The 21,632-nt window shown below is 36.4% G+C and overlaps 1 protein-coding gene and 1 pseudogene across 3 annotated transcripts in view; one reads left to right on the top strand and one right to left on the bottom strand.

Annotated features, from left to right (window-relative positions):
* Positions 1–2,006: 2,006 nt before the first annotated feature.
* UBR3 (ubiquitin protein ligase E3 component n-recognin 3) overlaps positions 2,007–21,632 on the bottom strand; it is a 268,208-nt gene continuing 248,582 nt past the window's right edge. For all 3 annotated transcript variants that reach the window (XM_034954464.3, XM_034954467.3, XM_034954465.3), the window contains exons 36-39: positions 13,746–13,925; positions 7,325–7,534; positions 6,664–6,803; positions 2,007–5,623 (exon numbers count right to left, since the gene is read on the bottom strand). In XM_034954464.3, the coding sequence (XP_034810355.2) occupies positions 5,506–5,623; positions 6,664–6,803; positions 7,325–7,534; positions 13,746–13,925 (648 nt within the window). In that variant the 3' untranslated portion in view covers positions 2,007–5,505. The remainder of the gene's footprint in view (positions 5,624–6,663; positions 6,804–7,324; positions 7,535–13,745; positions 13,926–21,632) is intronic.
* LOC100978065 (ribosome biogenesis protein NSA2 homolog) lies at positions 9,056–13,734 on the top strand (annotated as a pseudogene).

Below are 21,632 nucleotides of genomic sequence, written 5' to 3'. Positions count from 1 at the left end.
AGTTACCCTCCTGAATGGTTTTTCCAAATGTTCCTGTTCCCCTCCTCTCATTCTCTTGGCCTACGGCCTGCTTTTGTGAATTAAGTCTTATTGGAACACAGCCATGCCCATTCACACACACACATACACATCCATATGCATGTGTGTGTGTGTGTGTGTGTGTGTGTACATCTAGGATGCTTCTGTATTATACTGGCAGAGATTAACAGTTGTGACAGAAACCATCTGGCCCTTTATAGAAAAGGTTTGCTGACTGCTGCTCTAAACTGAGGCAATAACCAAAATAGAAAAGGTTTGCTGACCTCTGCTCTAAACTGAGGCAATAACCAAAACAGAGGCCACAAAGCCCAACATCCGTAACACTACTCAAGAAGCCATGATCTGATTCCTGCCTATTGTTCCTGCACCAGCTCTTACCACATGCTCTTCTGCTTTCTATGCTTCAACCATACTGTACTTCCTTTAGTTTCCTGAGTGCAACCCTGCTTATTCTTATTTCAGGGTCTATGTGCTGCACTCTTTAGAATGCCCTCCCCCATTCCCTCCTTCACTTAGCTCACTTTTTCAGGCAGGTCTCGGCTTAAACATCATTTCTTCCATGTAACCTGTGAACTTCCCAAACTAAACGAGTCTACTGATTCCTATAGACTAACTTGCTGATAACATCCTATTGAACTGTAATCACATAATCAGTGTTGTTTTCCACCAGACTGTAGGCAGACACTGACCCTTTGTCTTGTTCAACGTGGGATTCCTATAACTTACTTTAGTATCTGGCACACCTTAGGCACTCAATATTCTTGGCCGTCCCTTATGTTACTGCATTCTGTCAACTCTCTTCAGATACTGTCCACATCTCTCTGTCCCGACCACAACTCCCCTACTTGAGCCAACTATCATGTTTTATCTGGAGTCTTTCAACAGATGCCTGGCAGGTTTCTCCACTCTAGTGGATTTTTCTCCAGAGTGCAGCCAGGTTGACTTTTCTAATGCAAATCTGATGTCACTCTACTATCTAAAGCCCTAAAATGCCTTCCCATTGCTCTCTAAAAAAGTCTAAAACCCTCAGCATGGCTTACAAAACTCTTTGTAATTTAGATTTTACCTCTCAAAAGCACCTATGCTTACAGTCAAAATGATTCCCTTCCACATCCACAAGTGCTCTCTCAACTCTTTGCAAACAATATTCTCTATGCCTGCCTGAATCACTACTCTCCACACTTGTTTCATCCAGATATCACCTACACAATATTTGGGAATCATCATCTCTCCCCACTGGAAGCCTCCTCATACACCCAAGTCTGGTTTAGAGGGTCCATCTATAGCACCTTCTCCTCTACTTCTCTTCTCCTCCAAACACACATACCATTTGTAACACTAATCATACAGAAAGCGAGGTGAGAGAAGGGACTATCTGACTTCTTTTCCACTGTATTTCCAGTATTTATCATAGTGTTTGGTACACAGGAGGAGTGCAATAAATATTTACTAAATAAACGAATTTAAATGCTTCAACATTGCAGCAATTTTGCATAAGTTCAAAAGAAAACTTTGAAAGAGTTCATTGTCTTACTAAATCTTATTGTCTTCCAATCCTACGCCCCTACAAATCCAACATGAACCCCACACTCATTTCAACCAGCACCCCTAATTCTCTTAACTTACATTGCATCCTTTACATTTTGTATCTGTGTCTCCAAACCCCAGTTAATTTAGCAGTCTAATTTCTATCCTTCAGGTCCTAAGCTGCTAAACTCAGGGGCTCCACAAAGTTACAGAATCTTTCTAACTGGCTCCATTAAACTTAGGTTTTCTAACCCCACTTGGCTGTCAATATAACTTCAGTGGTGCTTCCCCTTATTTCTGGCCTATTCTCTCTCCTAGCATATGTCTAAGCTTTTGCCATTTATCTCAAGCCCCCAGATATGCTAGGCCTGTTCACTCTCGGTACATGATCCTGCTCCTTTGTCACCAAGAGAAGAGGGAATCAGACACAAATCCTCTTATTTTGCTCTAGACTTTCTTTCCTTTTCTCTTGTATCTTTTCCCCTCAACCTGAAGCTTTTATCTGTGCTCTTGACCCCACTCCTTCTGGTCTGCTCTTGGGCTCTACCTCACTGATTTTGGTACTGTCACATCTTACATTAATTTAACTTGCACAAAGGCAGCTCTACACAAGGTTCCATTGTGTGTTTTCACTGTGTTGCATCAGCTGAAGTCACATTCATTCCACTACATGTACTGTACACTAAGATGGCAGGTCATAGCTCTTCCATACCTGATATGCCTAATTAATAGGGAGCTTGAAGTGTCATAAATAGAGAAGTGATCATGTTGCTGTTTTGCCCCCTCCAGCTCATCCCTGTTGAACTAAGCAGTGCTTGATATCATCTAGCCAGATCATAAGGCAGAGGAAAGAACTATGTGCTGTGAATGGGACTCAGACACAGTCATAAGTCATCTGCTCTCCCACAATCATCAATCATCAGGCATCCTCACCAACGAATTCATCTTCTCTCGGTGATTTGATTCTAGTGGTTAAAACCATGCTTTGTGTCTCCCCCAACCCCAAATATGATCTCAAATATAAGCCATCAACAGCCATTTGAGAGTCAGCAATTAGAATCCTGGAGATAATAGAGAGAGTCTTAGACCACATCTCTTCCCATATTGCTGTTTCCTCTAAGCCTTCAGTGCTTTTAGTCAGCATCTTTTTCTAAGTCACAGAAATCAGTAAATATCGGAATACATAAAACAGAGAAAGGTCTGAAGAGAAATGGACTGCTAGCTGATAAATGGCTGGTGAGCTTCAGGATGGAGAGGTAGGGGTGAGGACTGTCAATTCAAACAAGAATGCAAACCACTCAAAATCAACATTCTCATAAAGCACTAAACATTTCTGAAGTCTGGCTGGGAACTTTCAGAAAAGAACAGAGACCACAATTCCTCAGATCTACATACCCATTTCCTTCTCCCCCTACCAAACACACACACTTAGCAAAGAGTGTGCATTGATTATGAGACAAGGACTGAAGAAGCAAGAACTCACTCTGCAAATAAAAGAAAAAAAGCAAAGCAAACCCTTTACACTTACTCCACCCTAAAGCAACTACTAATTATGTTATGCTTTGATCTTTTCAGCCATGTTCACTCACATATATTACTATCAGTATCTTTGGGGGAAAAAAAAACATGTAAGCAGTAAACATTTTAAGGACCTTTCACAAACCAAATGACAGCAGGTTTTTATTAACATATCTTACAATGTTGATTATTCCTAGTTTTGTAATTTCTGCTTAATTATAAAGATCAATTTAGCTTCTACAGTAATGTACTGTATTTAAATGATCATTCATACAAGATATCACACCAGTACATTTTTTTGAATAATATACACACATCACTCTAACTTGGACCTGTTATTTTTAAAAGTGGGTTTATAAATGGGACTTATAAAAGTTATGGGGAAAAATTAAAGTTCTAGTTTAGCAGCATGCATGTATGTATTCAAGTACAATTTTCAACCAAGTGCTTTTTTAAAATTTACTGGTGACTAATTCACCAATATCAAAATAAACACTATCAAACACCCAAATTTTAAAGTTAAGGCTAATATTTTCACTTCACATCCATATGCACAACCATAAAACATTCCATTTTAAATAAGTAGTAATCAAAGTCTGAATACATTATACCATGTATATATAGCATCGGAGTTTCAAACTGTAGAATTATTCAAGTTCATGAATCCTGTAACAGTATTTACTAGAGATGTCAATTAGCATTTTGCTCTTCAACCACACTTACAAATGGTCTGGTATTCATAATGATCAATGCAAAAAGTATGACAGGCTGAACTTATGATACAGTATTTAAAAAAGTAGCAATGTGTTGGAAAGGACAGCTATTTAGTCGAACAGAATCATTGACTCTTACAGAAAGTTATCTTAATATTTTGGAAATGTATATAAAAATAGCAAGCTATTTCCATGTATTTTATTGTAGAACTATAGGTAATCTTTTGACTTTCTGAATACATTTGAATATGTACTGCTCTGCTTTCCATATTTTAATGCAAGGCCATCATTTAATGTCCATTTTTATACTCTTGTAATGTCATGTCATTACAAAAATTTTTTAGAACATGGATCTGACATTATTTTTATATTTTATCATTAGATTTGTTTAGTTTATTTTTATATGTAAAAATGTAATTTTATATAACAAGCCATGGAAGTCCAAAGTACCAGGGATTGCTTGATAGCACTATATATTAAATAATCATTCAATTACTCAATCATTTAGGAAAAAAAATCTTTGTAGCAATATGTCACATGCTTTTCAGTAATCTTCCTTCTCATAGAGTGGGTTTTAGCTCAATCATTCCCATTTTTACTGATTTTTAAACCCTGCAAACATAAATTGTTTTTCACAGCAGTTTCTAAGAAGAAGGCAGAAGCATGGCTCATTCATGAGGGTCATCACCACTGCGCCTTTTTTTTTCCTTTTAGGAAACCGAGCAGAAATAGTAGTGATTACACTGCACAAATACAATATAGCTGAACCTCTTGAGCTGAAAGGAAGTTCCAAAATTTATGGTTCATTTCTGGGGAAGTCTGAGCATTTCTAATACAATCATATAAACAAAACCTTGTTTGGTAATAAAAGGTGGGCATGCACGGAATCAACATCTGCCCAGTGTATGTTCTTAAACCTCTTGATTTTATAGTAAGATTTGTTATTACCTCTAGTAATTCGTCCAACTGAAATGGCAAATTTTGATTTTTAAGGACCCCCCAACCACACATATGCCCCCCAAAATGTACTGTATTATATTAACAGCAGCTATCTACTTATTTTACAGCTATTTCAATTATTTACCTGGGGAGAAGATTTATGAAATTCCTGAGAATGAATTCAGTTTTCAGCAAAGCCTTAAACTTTTAACAGATTCCTCACAATAAGAAAAAATTTTAAAGTTCTACTATTAGACCAACTTTTACTATACAGTATTTCACATAAATCATGTTTTACATTTTTTTCTAATTACATACAGAAAAATTCTCAAATCAACACAAGAATGGCAGAGGAAAAAAGATGCATTATGCTTGGCAGATGCAAATTAAAACACACAGACAGAAAGAAGCAGTAAAATGTCAAATAAATCACACCCACTCTAAGTATCAATGAATAGCTGATATGCATTGTTGGGAGAATCATTTCTGAATGAGTTTGTGAACAAGTTGTGCTTCTTATTAATTGTGCACTTAAAAAATGACCACTAAAGAATAATTTAACTTGTTATTAATGTTCTCCAGATATTAAAAAAAAAAAAAATACCATTAACGTGATTACCAAGCACCTAATTTTGGAAAGGCTTCATAATGTATGTTTTCTTTTTCTCCCTCAGCAAAAGTGTTAATCCCCCAAATTAAGTTAAAGCTTATTGTTGAAAAATAAATTCGTAGCGAAAATGATGATACGATGCAATGCTGAGGTGGAGAGTCACAGCCCATTGTAATGTGGACCCCATCTTTTATTGATGTGATCAAAAGTATGAGAAATCCACTGTTGCTCAAGAACTTTGTATCTTTCCTTACAAATGTAGAGAGGTTTGCCTCGCCTAGAACAAAAAGAAAAAAAAAGTATTAACATCATGCAAGGAAGATTTCACATGCATTTCTTTCTTCTTTTTTTTCTGAGACAGTCTCTCGCAGTGCAACCTCCGCCTCCTGGGTTCAAGCAATTCTCCTGTCTCAGCCTCTCGAGTAGCTGGGATTACAGGTGCTCACCACCATGCCTGCCTCCTTTTTTATTTTTTTATTTTTTATTTACTTATTTCTTTTTTGAGACGGAATCTCACTCTGTCACCCAGGCTGGAGTGCAGTGGCACGATCTTGGCTCACTGCAAGCTCCGCCTCCCGAGTTCATGCCATTGTCCTGCCTCAGCCTCTCGAGTAGCTGGGACTATAGGGGCCCACCACCACACCTGGCTAATTTTTTGTATTTTTAGTAGAGACGGGGTTTCACCATATTGGCCAGCCTGGTCTCGAACTCCTGACCTCAAGTGATCCACCCACCTCGGCCTCCCAAAGTGCTGGGATTACAGGCGTGAGCCACCACACGTACCACATTTCTTTTTTTACTAGATTCTTTTTTGAGACAGTCTTTCTCTGTTGCCCAGGTTGGTGTGCAGTGGCACGATCACAGCTCACTGCAGCCGCCACCTGCTGGGCTCAAGCGATCCTTCCACCTCCTCCCGAGTTGCTGGGACCACAGGTGTATGACCACCACACCTGGCTTATTTATTTTTATTTTTTTGTAGAGATGAGGTCTCACTATGTTGTCCAGGCTGGTCTCAAACTCCTGGGCTCAAGCAATCCTGCTTCAGCCTCCCAAAGTGCTGAGATTACAGGTGTGAGCCACTGGGCCTGGCCAACGGATTCTTTGTGGCAAAAACCTCACATGGTAATTTGGTGTATTTCATGTTTCCTCAACATATTGATAGGGACAATAGCTCAAAAACTAGAAATAGCTCTAAATTAATGACTGTCAGAATTTCTTAATATTAAAAAAATTGTAATTACAAAGCCAGGAATAGCATATTGGTTTTCACTGACCAAATTTCAATAAAACACCTGGATATATCCATGAACATCTAACCTAAGATCCCGGTCTTCCTCTCCATGAGCATCCAAATACACGGAACCCCAGAGGCAGAAGCGGTGACCTCGAATGATGATAATTACCGATGCATTGATCAAAAGGAAAATACCTGTTCCTGCACCACAGTTCTGAGAGTGCTAAAAAATTAAAAATATATTAATGAACTTCATAATCAAATAGGCTTTATAATAAAATCAAGAATATCTTAATGCCTTCTAAATAATACAGTGATTTTAAAATAGTAAGATTTCATTTAAGTTAAACTTATAACTCCATTCCTAACACTTTATTATTAATACATTAGGAGGTATCTGGGTAAGGAATATCTAGTAAAGCAATTAAGAGCCAACCTAATTCAGAGTCTAGTATCTTCAACAGCACAGATGACTTCTGTTTCACAGCACATTCCAAAGTACATACCATTAAAGGGATAGTAGATGAAAGGAGAACTAGAATTGTACTTAAGGAAGGATTTACTCACTTAAAGCCTCAAAGACTTTCTTTTTTTACTCTTCTACTGGATTAAAAAACACACACAATCCCTATATGTATTATATACTTAATTCAAAGAGTAGTTAATATGAAGAGATGGCTTGACCATATTTTGTGATATGAGATCTGTGTTTTCATAAATTTTGTATTATCTACTATTGCTTACCAGTACACATTCACAGTAACTTTGTTGCTTGCAGCAAAGTCCTTTCAGGCATACAAAAGTACCACACACAAGGCAAACAGCAGGATCTTTAGGAACCTTGGTGCAGACACTACAGGTTTTTCTGTGGTAGTACTGAAAAATGGTGTTATAATTCTCAGGCAACTGTAGTAGGTGTGGTAATTTCCATTTTGATTCTTGGATAAGCAAGGCCTAAAACATTATCCAAAAATATTCATTAGTTTTATGTATTTAAGTCACTAACACGATATATTTTTTAAATGTATTTTTACAGAAAGAAAAATCTGCCTCCAAGAATGTGGCTTATTTTCTTTATTAACACTCCTCTCATTTCCATTTTATACATGACTAAAATAGTAGTTCAACAGTTACCATTATCTAATGTATTATAGTTTCCAATTACAGTATGATTTAATTTTTTAGATTAAGCACCTTAAAACATTTAAACTTGTTATTACTTTAAAAGAAAAACACCATCTCTAAGCATGCAGGGAAAATACATCTAATTGTATTTGACTTTAAACATGCATAGTGCAAAGGTTTTTAAAAGTTACGTATTTTTTAAAACCAAGTTTTGATCATTCTCAAACAATTCTTTAGCTTTTTCTTTAGGGCAGATCATGGTTATAACTCATTTTTTCTACTTTAATACTTTATAATGTAGAATTGCTTTCCTAGAGTATGTACAATTCACTGCACCTCAAGCTGTTAAGATCTTTTATATCCATAAGTGCTGGGCTACAATTCTTTTCATAAATGTCTTGCTATAAGAATAAAAAAATTGTCAAATTAGTTAAATTTCCCTGAAGGGTATGCTTTATTAACTATTTGCAGCTGTATAAAAATACTGGCAGCAGCACTAAATTTTTCTAGATGCTACTCCATTCACACTTAAAAAAGATAAAATGTAGAGTGAGTCTATTATCTTAAGAAACTGTAAGTAATAGTCAATTTAAATGGAGATCATCTCACATTACCTACATGCAGCCATAATCCACCTAAATCAGTGGAGTAACTAAGCTAGCTTGTTCCTCATCAACAAGTTCATGGATTAAGTGTCCATGGAAGCAATGATAAGAACAGTATACAATACATCATTTGCCAATACTCAGCACCCAACCCTGGACTCCAAGGATGGCACATTCTGTAATGAGTTGATTACAGTGGAACCCTTCCATTAAAGGGAAGGGATAACAATTTGTCCTCACTGAACTTGACACTTATTATAGGTTAGGCTGCATGTTATCCAGTAGCCCATAGCACATTACCTCCAATAATTTCCCTCATGAAGAGAGATGTAAGGCAACAGGTGGATGTCCATGGAATTCACTGATCTTAACATATATTCAATCATCTGAAAAAAGCTGTGGTATTTTAACTCATGAACTACAAAACTGATTTTTTCAGTGCCACAAAAATTATGAAATTCATGAAATTTACAAACTTTTAGATGGCACCAGCTGGAAGAAATCACCTACAGAATGTGTATGCTCTAAACAGCAACCAGTATATATGGGTGACCTTTTTCACAATTGGAATGCATATGTATGGGAAACAAGAGGTGGAAAGTATTTAACAGCTGTAACACCTCTCATGATTACACCTAAAATTCGGTCTTGCCTTTCCTGTTGCGGCCTGTGTGGAGTTCACTCGTGGGTCTCTGAGACCCAAAAATTGAGAGCATTTTCGCACCCCAGGGGCTGCGCCTGTGCCATGCCACAGATCAAATATATTGAATTACACTGTAAATGCCATGGATATCATTTGGATTACCATGAGAAAAAGGGAAAGAAGGAAAGTTGAGAGGCTTATGAACATTCAAAGAAGTCAAAGAAAATGATTGGTCTGAAGGCTAAGCTTTATCTTAAACAGCACCATGCTGAGAAAATACAAATGAAAAAGACCATCAAGATGCATGAAAAGAGAAACACCAAACAAAAGAAAGACTCCACAGGGAGCAGTACCTGCCTATCTGCTGGACAGAGAGGGAATCCTCAAGCTAACGTACTTCCCAGTATGATTAAGCCGAAATGAAAAGAGAAAGCAGGAAAATGGAAAGTCCCTCTGTCTAAATGTAACTTGCCCAGGGAGACACAGAAGTGTTAAGAGTTATTTGAACAGGGCCAGGTGCAATGGCTCATGCCTGTAATCCCAGAACTTTGGGAGGCCAAGGTAGGCAGATCATTTGAGGTCAGGAGTTCAAGACCAGCCTGGGCAACATGGTGAAACCCTGTCTTTACTAAAAATACAAAAATTAGCTGGGCATCGTGGCAGGCGCCTGTAATCCTAGCTACTCAGGAGGCTGAGGCAGGAAAATCACTTGAACCCAGGAGGTAGAGGTTGCAGTAAGCCAAGATCGCTCTACTGCATTCAAGCCTGGGCAACAGAGTGAGACTCTGTCTCAAAGTTATTCCAACAGGAAAGAGAAAGACGAAGGCATGGAAGAGGCTGGTTACTAAAGTCTGCTTTGTTGGAGATGGCTTTATAAGAAAACTACTTATCTATGGAAGATTCATCAGGCCAATGGGCTTGCGTTTCAAGAAAGCCCATGTAACACATCCTGAACTGAAAGCTACCTTTTGCCTAACAATACTTGGTGTAAAGAAGAGTCCCTCATTCCCAATGTATATAACTTTGGATGTTATTACCAAAGGTACTGTTACTGAGGTGAATGTGAGTTGGGCCTTGTGACACAAGGAGGCAAGGTTATTTGGGGAAAATAGGCTGTGGTTACCAACAATCCTGAAAATGCTGGATGTATAAATGCAGTCTTACTGGTCTGACAGCACTTTCATAGATATTTATTGAAGACTACACACCAACTGAAAAAATTGCCATTACTGTGATGTTTCTGAATACTACCAAACAGCCTTACATGTCTGCAATCAAGAGATTTATTAAATCGTAAACATTAAAATGGAAAAAAAAATGCGGTCTTAAATTTCTGCTTCACTGCTATTCTGGACTCTTCTGCGGATTTACAAGCTATGTACTTGTCTATCCTCTAGTACAGTTTATAACATCACAAGGGTGGCTTATCGCATTGCCTGGAGGGATTGACCATGACTATCAAGAAGAATAAAAATATTGCCATACAATTGATAGAGCAATATTTTGGAACTTAAAAACCCCTACCACCACCCCTACCATAGACCAAGCTTGAAAGGCAGAAATTTAACACAGAATGATTACAGCCTTATAGAAACAAAGACAGGACCAATCGCCAGAAGCTCAGCCCTCTCAGAATAAAGTTTGGTATCACATCCTTGCTCAAACAAATCCAATCATCAGTTGAGGTGTGCTGGATCACAGATGGTAAAAGAAGAAAGTCATATATATTTGACTGTATATTAGCTGCAGCTTTATGACTACTTGCAAATCTTGCTTACTGTATCATATATCTTTGCAACATTTTCATTCTCTTACTATTGAATTCAGGGTGAGCAGGTACTAATTAAAATTTTCCAGACCATCTGGGTGTGAGTACAAATGAGAGGAACAATGGACATCTCTCAGAGCTACTGGATGCAGAGAGGCCTGATGATGTAAGGACTATATGTGACATCAGGTTGCTTATTTGGGAAAGTCACAGATGCATTTGCAGTCATAAGTAAAATGGTTACATCATTTTCAACAGCAGACATGAAACTGTGAATGAGAAGAAGGGTGTGTATGAGCCAGGCAGGTAAGATGTGAAAGTAGTCGGCCACCAGTTTGTTTTTTAAATCCTCCTAGCATCCTTTGCTGCTTTCTTATATTAATAACATTATAAGTTCTTTTGGAAAATAACCCCTTTTCTTGCTCCGTACAGTTCTGATGGGGCTGTCCCCAACACAAGATCCTGCCCCACCACTGGGGTATACGTATTACAACAGTTAGGCCAACCAGGTTCTCTCTCCCAGGAATCTGAACCTTGAGCATGCAAATTAAAGGAAGGAAAATGGTTGAAGCTTAGTTATCTGGTGGCAGCACTTCAGAGAAAACAGAGCAGAGATCTTTGTGGTTTCTCTTCTTCCCAAGCGATGACAGTTAAGCTCTTCAATTCTGCAGGTTACCAAGTATGCTTCCAATGAATCCTGTTGTTTTTTTTTTTTCTGTCATAGTTTGCTTTGGTTTTCCTTATTTTAAATCAGTTGTTGTTCCCAAACAATCTTAACTGATAAAAAAATTCAGAAGTAGTAATTCACAGACAGTTTTTCAAGGGTAGTACTGTTGGACTATACAGCTCCTGTCACCATTTACCCTGCTAAGTCTCTCTATACAGATTTAACATTCCTGAGAAAGAGAATCTGGTTGACCTAGGGTCAGGATCAGGGTTAGGAACACAAGAGTGGAGCAGGGACACAAGGGGGAATACAGGTCAAATGGTGGTGTACTTACATAACTGGCAAAAATTCTGCGTTAGCATAAATTAATAAATTAATCAAATGTCTACTACACTGCCTCTACAATAATTATCACCTAATTATATGAAAAGATTAAATATTTTTAAATGATAAATTCTTATTTTCCATCAGCATACATACAATAATCATTCATCTAAAATGTAGGCTTGATTTTAACCTACGGCTCGTATGAAGACAGACAAACTCTGGGTGTGCTCATCACTTTTTTCCCTGCCTTGGTTCTACAATTATACCCATCTCTTACTCCATGTCATCCTGCATAGGTTTTCAGACATCAAAGTATGATGTCAAATTATTGCTATATGCTCTGTGAATAAAGAAATTACTAGACAGGAAGATATTTGTATATGTAATATGCAAGATTCAATTAACTTGAATTTCCCTTTCCTTTTTTTTTTTAAAAAAAGGGTATAAAATGAGATAGATAGCATCTTTTTAAGGATTTCAGCAAAAAATGGAAAAGAACAAAAGCAGAGACATTTATAACTTATGCTCATCTTTTATTATTCACTCCAATGTTTTAAAAATGAAACCTAGTCTGACACATCCATCTGAAATATTAATTTTTTATTGTCCCTTTGATGTTCAAAATTAAAATTCTCATTTTCCCTGAAACTTGGCTCCCCTTTAATACGTTCTATTTCTGCCAAAGACACCACCCCACAACTTAATTGTTCTACAAATATATATTAGGTGACTAGTATATATGAGGCACTTTCTAGAAAGCGGGGATAAATAAGAAACAATTTCTGCTTCGTGGAGCCCGCATTCAGATACATTAAAGAAACAAATGTAATGAACATGGCAACTGTTAGAGACAGTCACAAAAGTACAGCCTTACAGAACAACAGAAAAAAAAGGGATTAGGATGTAAGGAAGATGGACTATCAGACAAATCTTCATGGAGGAAGTCACATTTATCTTAGCAAAGGTAAATGTTACTTAGCAAACAGTGATTATTAATTCAACAGAAGGGTAGGAAGGTTGCTTTAGTAACAGCAATAAGTAATGTTCTAGAAGTTTAAAAATGTATAGCATACTTATGAAACATTCTTTTGTGATTTGAGCAAGGTAATGGCAGAGGAAGGCTATACGATGAGATGGAAAGGCAAGCAAGATGGTGAAGATCCTTGAGTGCCATGCAAGGAGTCCGTACCTTCTTCCATAGGCAATGGGGCATCAGCAATGTGTTTAAGCAGCCGCATGTTCCTACTGTAGCTGTATATACTAGACACTACTCTCCTAATGATTGGCATTCAAGATCTTAAAGTCATGTACATCTGGTCACCAAGTCCTATATTTTTCTCAAATGTCTCTTACATTAGTTACTTTCCAAGTTTTACAATCAGAAAAAGAGTCTAGATTTTTTTCACCACCTAAATATTTTCTGGCTTCCCTTTATCCTTACTTTAATTTATCCACTAAAAAGACACCAGAATTACTCCCCAAAATACTACTTTCATCACATTATTCAATTTTTAAAAACTGTAGTTCTAGAATTCTGAGCCTCCAACCATGGCATACACAGCCACTCACTGCTGTTCCCACTCTACTTATCTTCAATACAAACCCTTTAACTAGCTGAGCTGGTAGCATAGGCCCAACAAATTTTAAAGTTAAAGACATGATCTTTTAGATTTGCTAGTCCAATTTGTTTTAAAAATATAAGCCAGTTCTTCAAACAAAAATGTAAATTCCTTGTCTACCTTAAAATTCCTTTGTATCTACCAAGTCTAATCCTATGATTACTTAAGGTATTCAATAAAAATCTGCTGACCCCAAACAAACTAAAAGTATTGACTAATGCCTTACCTTTGTTAGCTGAAATATTTCTTCCATTATAAATACAATCTACATAAGTAAACAATTTTTTCAATTTAATCAAGTTTTATAATTGCTGTCAAAAACAGATGACCTAAAATTTAACAGTCTTCATTATTCTCTTACCTATTAGCATATCACCACTGTGACAAGCTAGTACAACTCTTTTAACATACCTTTCCTTGTTCTGCATGTCTTTCAGTAAATGATTTTATCTCAAAACACCACTGAGTTATAATATCAAATGCTGGAACTGGCCAATCCAGACAGGAGGCACTGATGAATGGATGTTCTGTTTGGTAAAACGTTGGCAGAAGTCCCAGGCAGCTGGCAAGAACTGAAAATTCTTCTTCTTCCTTTTAGACATGAAATAGGAAATTCTGAAAATATTTCATCAAGAACATTTCCTATTACATAAAAGGTCACCCTCATCAATTACTTTGAGACAATAAGAAAACTTTCTTAACTGAGTCAACTGAAAAAAAGTGAAGGGAGTAGGAGAAACAAGAGAGAAAACGGTTCCTAGCTGTTATATCTAAATATCCCCAAAATACATCTCTTTGAAATATAACTCCTAAATGTCATCTGCTTCTTTTATACATTTATTTTTTAAATAGAGTTGTTATATATCTAATGGTTCTATAGAACCTAGCTACTCTATGAAAGCAAATGTTAATTTGGGGCAAAGAGAAAGTTATTTCTGGTTTAAAACATTTAGGTTGTCAGTGTGGATAAGGAACAATAATAAAAATATGGAATTCACGGAGAGTACTAAATAATGTGCCTAGACTTTGAATGAGTGTGAAACAAAATCAGTTTTAAAAAGGGGGGTGGAATTGTTAGGAGCCAGGTAATCCAAAGCTCTATTTGCTAATAAAAGTACCAGAGATATCAGTGACCAAGAATTCATATCTTAAAAGTTGATATTTAAAGAAGCTTATTAGTCTTAGAAACACAGAAATATATTCCCCAATCCCTCTTTAACCAAAAGACCACATAAGAAGCTAATGTGTCTACTCTCCCTTGTCCACAGAATCAATTCCTATTATCCTCCAAATTCCAGCTCACTAGGGAAGCCTTCCCTGACAGACACCATTTAATGAAACCTCAGACCACTCAGCTCCATTCAGATATAATTAGTCCTTCAAACCTTGTAAACACTTTTATTCTTGCATTTATGTTCCTATTACTTTTTTTTATTTTATTATTATTATGCTTTAAGTTTTAGGGTACATGTGCACAATGTGCAGGTTAGTTACATATGTATACATGTGCCATGCTGATGTGCTGTACCCATTAACTCGTCATTTAGCATTAGGTATATCTCCTAATGCTATCCCTCCCCACTCCCCCCACCACACAACAGTCCCCAGAGTGTGATGTTCCCCTTCCTGTGTCCATGTGTTCTCATTGTTCAATTCCCACCTACGAGTGAGAATATGCGGTGTTTGGTTTTTTGTTCTTGCGATAGTTTACTGAGAATGATGATTTCCAATTTCATCCATGTCCCTACAAAGGACATGAACTCATCCTTTTTTATGGCTGCATAGTATTCCATGGCATATATGTGCCACATTTTCTTAATCCAGTCTATCATTGTTGGACATTTGGGTTGGTTCCAAGTCTTTGCTATTGTGAATAGTGCCGCAATAAACATACGTGTGCATGTGTCTTTATAGCAGCATGATTTAAAGTCCTTTGGGTATATACCCAGGAATGGGATGGCTGGGTCAAATGGTATTTCTAGTTCTAGATCCCTGAGGAATCACCACACTGACTTCCACAATGGTTGAACTAGTTTACAGTCCCACCAACAGTGTAAAAGTGTTCCTATTTCTCCACATCCTCTCCAGCACCTGTTGTTTCCTGACTTTTTAATGATTGCTTTAAAATCAAATTTGCCTTCTCCATAAAACTGTGAGTTCTCTGGAAGTAGGAACTCTGTCCTCCTAATGCTGGCACATAGCAGACGTTCAACAAATGTCTGCAAAACTAATTATGCACATTAAGTACAAAATTCTGAAATATGCTACAAAGAAGAAATGCAGATGAAAAAGAAAAATTATATGCAGGCTGAGAAACATGTTAATTTTCAAATATCTAGAAATTTACAAATCTTCCATTTATATAGTTTAACAAAGAAGGAATTTTTAAAAACTTTACTGAGCTATAAATCCACATACCATAACATTCAACCATTTTATGTATAGTTTAATGAATTTTGGTAAATGTATAGTCATGCACCCACCATCACAATACAGTTTTAGAATAATTCCATCACGCCCTAAAATTTGCTTATGTTCCTATGCAGTCAATCCTGGCCCCTACTCTTTGGACCCAAACAGCCACTGATATTTCTACTATTAAAATCATACAGGATGTAATCTTTTGTACCTGGCCTCTTTCACTTATTTTGAGACTCATTCATGTTATACCACATTTTGTTCATGCATTCACATGTTGATGGTTGTTTCCAGATTTTGACTATGAATTTGGCTATTATGAACATTCATTTAGAAGTCTAAATGTAGACATATGTTTTCATTTCTTCCAGTTGATACTTAGCAGAACTGCTGGGTTGTATAGTAAGCATATGCTTAATATTTTTAAAAACTGCCAAACTTTTTCCAAATTGACTATACCGTTTTGCATTCCTATCAGTAATGAATAAGACTTCTAGGACTTCAAATCCTCGCCAACACTTGGTATTATCACTTGTGATATTAATTGGTACTTCTCTAATGAACAAGGATGTTGAGTATCTTTTCATCTACTTGTTGGCCATTCATATATATTCTCTTAAGAAGTATCTATTCAAGTGTTTTGCCCACTTTTGTGTTGGGTTTTTGTTTTCTTACACTTGAGTTAAAAGAATTTTTGACACATTCTGGATACAAGTCAAGTCTTCTTTCACACAGCTAGAAAAAAATTTTAGGTATAAGCCACATACCATAAATGTTACTCTTTTAATATATACAATTCAGTGGTTCTCAGTATATTCATGAAATTGTGCAAGCCTTGCCAGTATCAAATTCCAAAATATTTTCATCACCCCTATTGTAATTTGAATTATGTTATTAATTTCATTTTCAGATTGCTCACTGCTAGTGTACAGAAATACAGTGAAATTTTTGTACATCTATCTGTATCCTACAACCTTGCTGAACTTATTAGCTCTAATAGGTTTCTTTGGAGATTCCTTATGGTGTTCTAGAGGTAAGGTCATTTTATTTGCAAACGAACTGTTTTACCTCTTCCTTTCCAATCTGGATGTCTTTTTTTCTTTTTCTTGCCTACCTGCCTTGCTAGAAAATTTAGTACAATGCTGAAAAGTGGTGAGAGCAGGCATCCTTGTCTTGTTCCAATCTTGTTCTTGTCTTTCACTATTAAGCATGATGTTAGCTAATAGTTTTTGATATGCTCTTTATCAGGCTGAGAAAATTCCCTTCTATTCCTAGCTTTGTGAGTGTTTTTACCATGAAAGTACATTAGATTTTGTTAAATGCTTTTCTTTGACAAATGAAATGATCATATGGTTTCCCCTCCCATTTATTCAATTAATATGTGAACTAAATTAATTGACTTTTGTTGTCAAACCAACTATGCATTCCGGGATAAACCCATTTGGTCATGCCCATGTTCAATGCAGCATTAGTTACAATAGCAAAGATATTAATCAACCTAAGTGTGCATTGATGGATGAGTGAATAAAGAAATAGCCCTCTGTATTCAGGAGTTCCATATCCATGTACTCAACCAGCCATACATCAAAAATATTTTTTTAAAAAATAACAATAAAATACAAATAATATAATAACTATTCATATAGCATTTATATTAGGTATTATAAGTAATCTAAGGTGGAGATGATTTAAAATATACGGGAGGGTGTGCATATGTTATAAGCAAATACTACACTATTTTATGTAAGGGACTTGAACATCTAAGGCTCTTAGTATCTGGAGGGGGAACAAATCCCCTACAGATAGCGATGGATGACTGTATACACATGAAATATTATTCAACCTAAGAAAAGAAGGAAATGCTGTCAATTTGTCACAACATGAATGAATCTGAAGGACATTATGTTAAATGAAATAAGCCAGTCACAGAGAGACAAATACTGCATGATCTCACACTGGAATCTTAAAAAGTAGAAGCAGAGTAGAACGGTGGTTGCCAGGGTCTGGGAGAAATGGGGAGATGTTGGCCAAAGGGTACAAACTCTGTTATAAGATGAATAAGTTCTGGAGAGGTAATGTACAGCATGATGATTATATTTAATAATACTGTATTGTATACTTGAAATTTGCTAACAGAGTAGGTCTTAAATGTTATCAGAAAACAGATAACTATGTGAGATTATGGATATGTTAATTAGCCTGATTGTGGTCATCATATACAATGTATACATATATATCAAAACATTACATATTGTATACTATATATATAATTTTTACTTGTCCTTAATATTTATAACTCAAATATTTCTTGTACCTCAATAAAGCTAAAAGAAAAATACCCATTTGGTTATAGTGTATTATCCTTTCTATTGCTAATATTTTGTGAAGGCTTTTGCTTCTATGTTCATGAGAGACATGGGTTTGTAGTTTTTTTCATAATGCCTCGTTCAACTATCAGGATAAAACTGGCCTTATAAATTGAGTTCAGAAGTGTTCCTTCTTCCTTTATTTTCTGAAATAGGTTCAGGAGTATTGGTACAATTTCTTTTTTAAATGTCTCAGAGTTTACCACAATGTTATCTTTGTTGGTATAAAGTTCTTGATATTTCTTTTCTGGATGCATAACAATTATATAAGTTTGATAACTAAATTAATTCTTGATTGATATACATACATTCAGATTTTCTATTTCTTCTTGAGTCAGTTTTAGTAATTTGTATCTTTCAAGAAATTTAACCATTTTATCTAAGTTGTCAAACTTGTTGGCAAATGTTACCTATATATTCTCTTATGGCTCAATATGGATGTCTTCTCTTTCATTCCTGATACTGGTAATTTGTACCACCTCTCCCTTTTTTTTCTTATCAATCAGCTCTCTTCCAGCTCAGCTGAGCTCCTGTCATCTGGGTTTTACTGATCTTTGTAAAGAACCAGATTTTGGACTCATTCATTTTCTCTACTGTTTTCACTATTACAACTTCACTGATTTCTGTTCTGATTTTTATTATGTCTTTTCTTTTACTTGCTTCAGGTCTAATTTGCTCTATTTCTAGCTTCATATGGTAGAAACTTAGATAATGATTTAGATCTTTCTTCTTTTTAATTTTTATGCGTTCATTTTTTAATTTTTTTGAGACAGGGTCTCGCTCTGTCGCCGAGACTGGAGTGTAGTGGCACAATCTCGGCTCACTGCAACTTCTGCCTCCAAAGTTCAAGTGATTCTCCTGCCTCAGCCTCCTGAGTAGCTAGGACTACAGGTGCACACCACCATGCCCAGCTAATTTCTGTATTTTAGTAGAGACGGGGTTTTACCATATTGGCCAGGCTGGTCTCAAACTCCTGACCTCGTGATCTGCCCGCCTTGGCCTCCCAAAGTGCTGGGATTACAGACGAAAGCCACTGTGCCTGGCCCTTCTTTTTTCAAATAAAGTATTTGAAGTGATAAATACGCCTCTAAGAACTGCTTTAGCTGGATCCCACAATTTCAGTATATTGTGTTTACATTTTCACTCAGTTAAAAATATTTTCTAGGCTGGGTGAGGTGGCTCATGCCTGTAATCCTAGCACTTTGGGAGGCCAAGGTGGGTGGATCACTTGAGGTCAGGAGTTCAAGACCATCCTGCCCAAAGTGATGAAACCCCATCTCTACTAAAAATAAAAAAAAATAGCCAGGCATGGTGTTGGGCACCTGTAATCCCAGCTATTCAGGAGGCTGAGGGAGAAGAATTGCTTGAACCCAGGTGCAGAGGTTGCAGTCAGCTGAGATCACACCACTGCCCTCGAGCCTGGGCAACAGAGGGAAACTGTCTCAAAAAAAAAAAAAAAAAATTATTTCCTTGTGATTTCTGCTTTGATCCACAAATTACTTAGAATTATGATGCTTATCACAGATTTGATGATTTTCTATCTGTTATTAATTTCTAATTTAATTCTGTGTAGTCAAAAAACACACTTTATAACTCACTTCTTTGAAAATTGATACTTTACGGCTTGACACATGGTTTATTCTAATGAACGATATTCCATGTGTAGTTGTATATATATAATATATATTCTGCTGTTTGTTGGAGAAGTTATAGATGTAGTTATGTCATAATGGTGTTGTTCAGGTCTCTTTTATCCTAGTTGATTTGCTCTCTACTTGTTATTGATTGCTAAGAAGGCACACTGAAGTCTCCAAATATAATGTAGATTTGTCTGTTTCTTCCTTCAATTCTGTCATTTGTTTATATAATTTGGGGCACTGTTATTTTGTGCATATATGTTTACAATTATTATATCTTCTTGCTCTATTGAGAGAGGGAATTTATTTTACATGTAATGCACAAAATAACTTGGGAAGATGGGAACTGCCAATGGTAGAAAAATAGCAACATTTTTCCAGCTTATGATAGGAAACTCAAAAAATGTTTTGTGTGGCAAGGAACAGCATAGCCTGGGTCCAGATGTTAACAGTGTAGGGTCAGGGTTCAAACTAAATGTTTTCAAATTCTGCCTGCTTTACTTACGAGGTGTGAATCTTGAGCAAGTTACTTCATCTCTGTGCGCCTGCTTCCTTGTCTGGAAAATGAGGATAATAGCTACCTCTCAGTTATAATGAAGTTTATTATTATTATTATTATTTTTTTAGAGACGGAGTCTCGCTCTGTCGCCCAGGCTGGAGTGCGGTGGCGCGATCTCGGCTCACTGCAAGCTCTGCCTCCTGGGTTCACGCCATTCTCCTGCCTCAGCCTCCCAAGTAGCTGGGACTACAGGCACCGCCACCATGCCTGGCTAATTTTTGTATTTTTAGTAGAGGCGGGGTTTCACTGTGTTAGCCAGGATGGTCTCGATCTCCTGACCTTGTGATCGCCCACCTCAGCCTCCCAAAGTGCTGGGATTACAGGCATGAGCCATTGCACCCAGCCTATAATGAAGTTTAAATGAATTAAAATGCAAAGCACTTAAACAGTGCTTAGCATGTAGTCAATGTGTAGTAAATGCTAGCTATCATTATTTTTTCATGGGAAAATTATTTTGACAGAAGAAGAAAAAAAGGAGATATATTAATGTTCTTCAAGTTTTATGGAGGTGGGGGGGGCTAGATAATCATGAGCCCCTCAGAGAATCTTATAACTATTTTCTTCCAATAAAAATGCACATACACAAACTACTTTACAAACAATGCTATGGAACTTAAAAGTTATGTGAAGCTGCTCTATTTAGAATTCCGGAGTTAGAGAATAAATGAGACAGATTCATTTAAGAAGAGAGAAAAGATAAGGGAACTATATAGGTTACTATCATTAGTCCTAACATGGTGGTAGAAATAGTGCTAGACTAAGATATTTAACTAAATTAGGAAGTCTAATAGATTACTGTGGAGAACAAGCTTGCTGTGTTAGAACATCTACTAGTTACCATTCTTGATTATTTCCTATGCTTAACAAAATGTTTGATTAAAAAATGTAGCTTGATTAAAGCTACATTATTTTAATGATTAAAAATAAGCTTGAGAATCTCCAGACTATTAGAAAGAATAACTGAATTTAGCAGGACAGCTAAATGTCTAAGATTAATGTTCAAAAATTCCATTAAGTTTCTACATTTTAGCGACACATAGAAAACATAACTCTTAAATGATTCTATTTATAATAAAAGCAAAAAAAAAAGGCACGGGATACGTAGAAGCATTTTTTTTGCGGGGGGTGGGGTAGGGCACTACCTATCACTTCCACGGCTCAAAATAGTACTGGATGTGCACTAAGACAACAGAGAAATAAAGACTTAAAATGGGACATATAGTATTTTCAGATTATATGATCATAATTATATAGAATACCTAAAATAATAAAAAGGCAAATTATTAGAATAAAAAACTTTGCAAGTGGCCAGTCAGAA

This window comes from Pan paniscus, chromosome 13 (genome assembly GCF_029289425.2).
Source record: "Pan paniscus chromosome 13, NHGRI_mPanPan1-v2.0_pri, whole genome shotgun sequence".
Classification (NCBI taxonomy): domain Eukaryota; kingdom Metazoa; phylum Chordata; class Mammalia; order Primates; family Hominidae; genus Pan; species Pan paniscus.
Note: the sequence above shows the minus strand (reverse complement) of the source record. Positions and strands in the feature narration are given on the sequence as shown.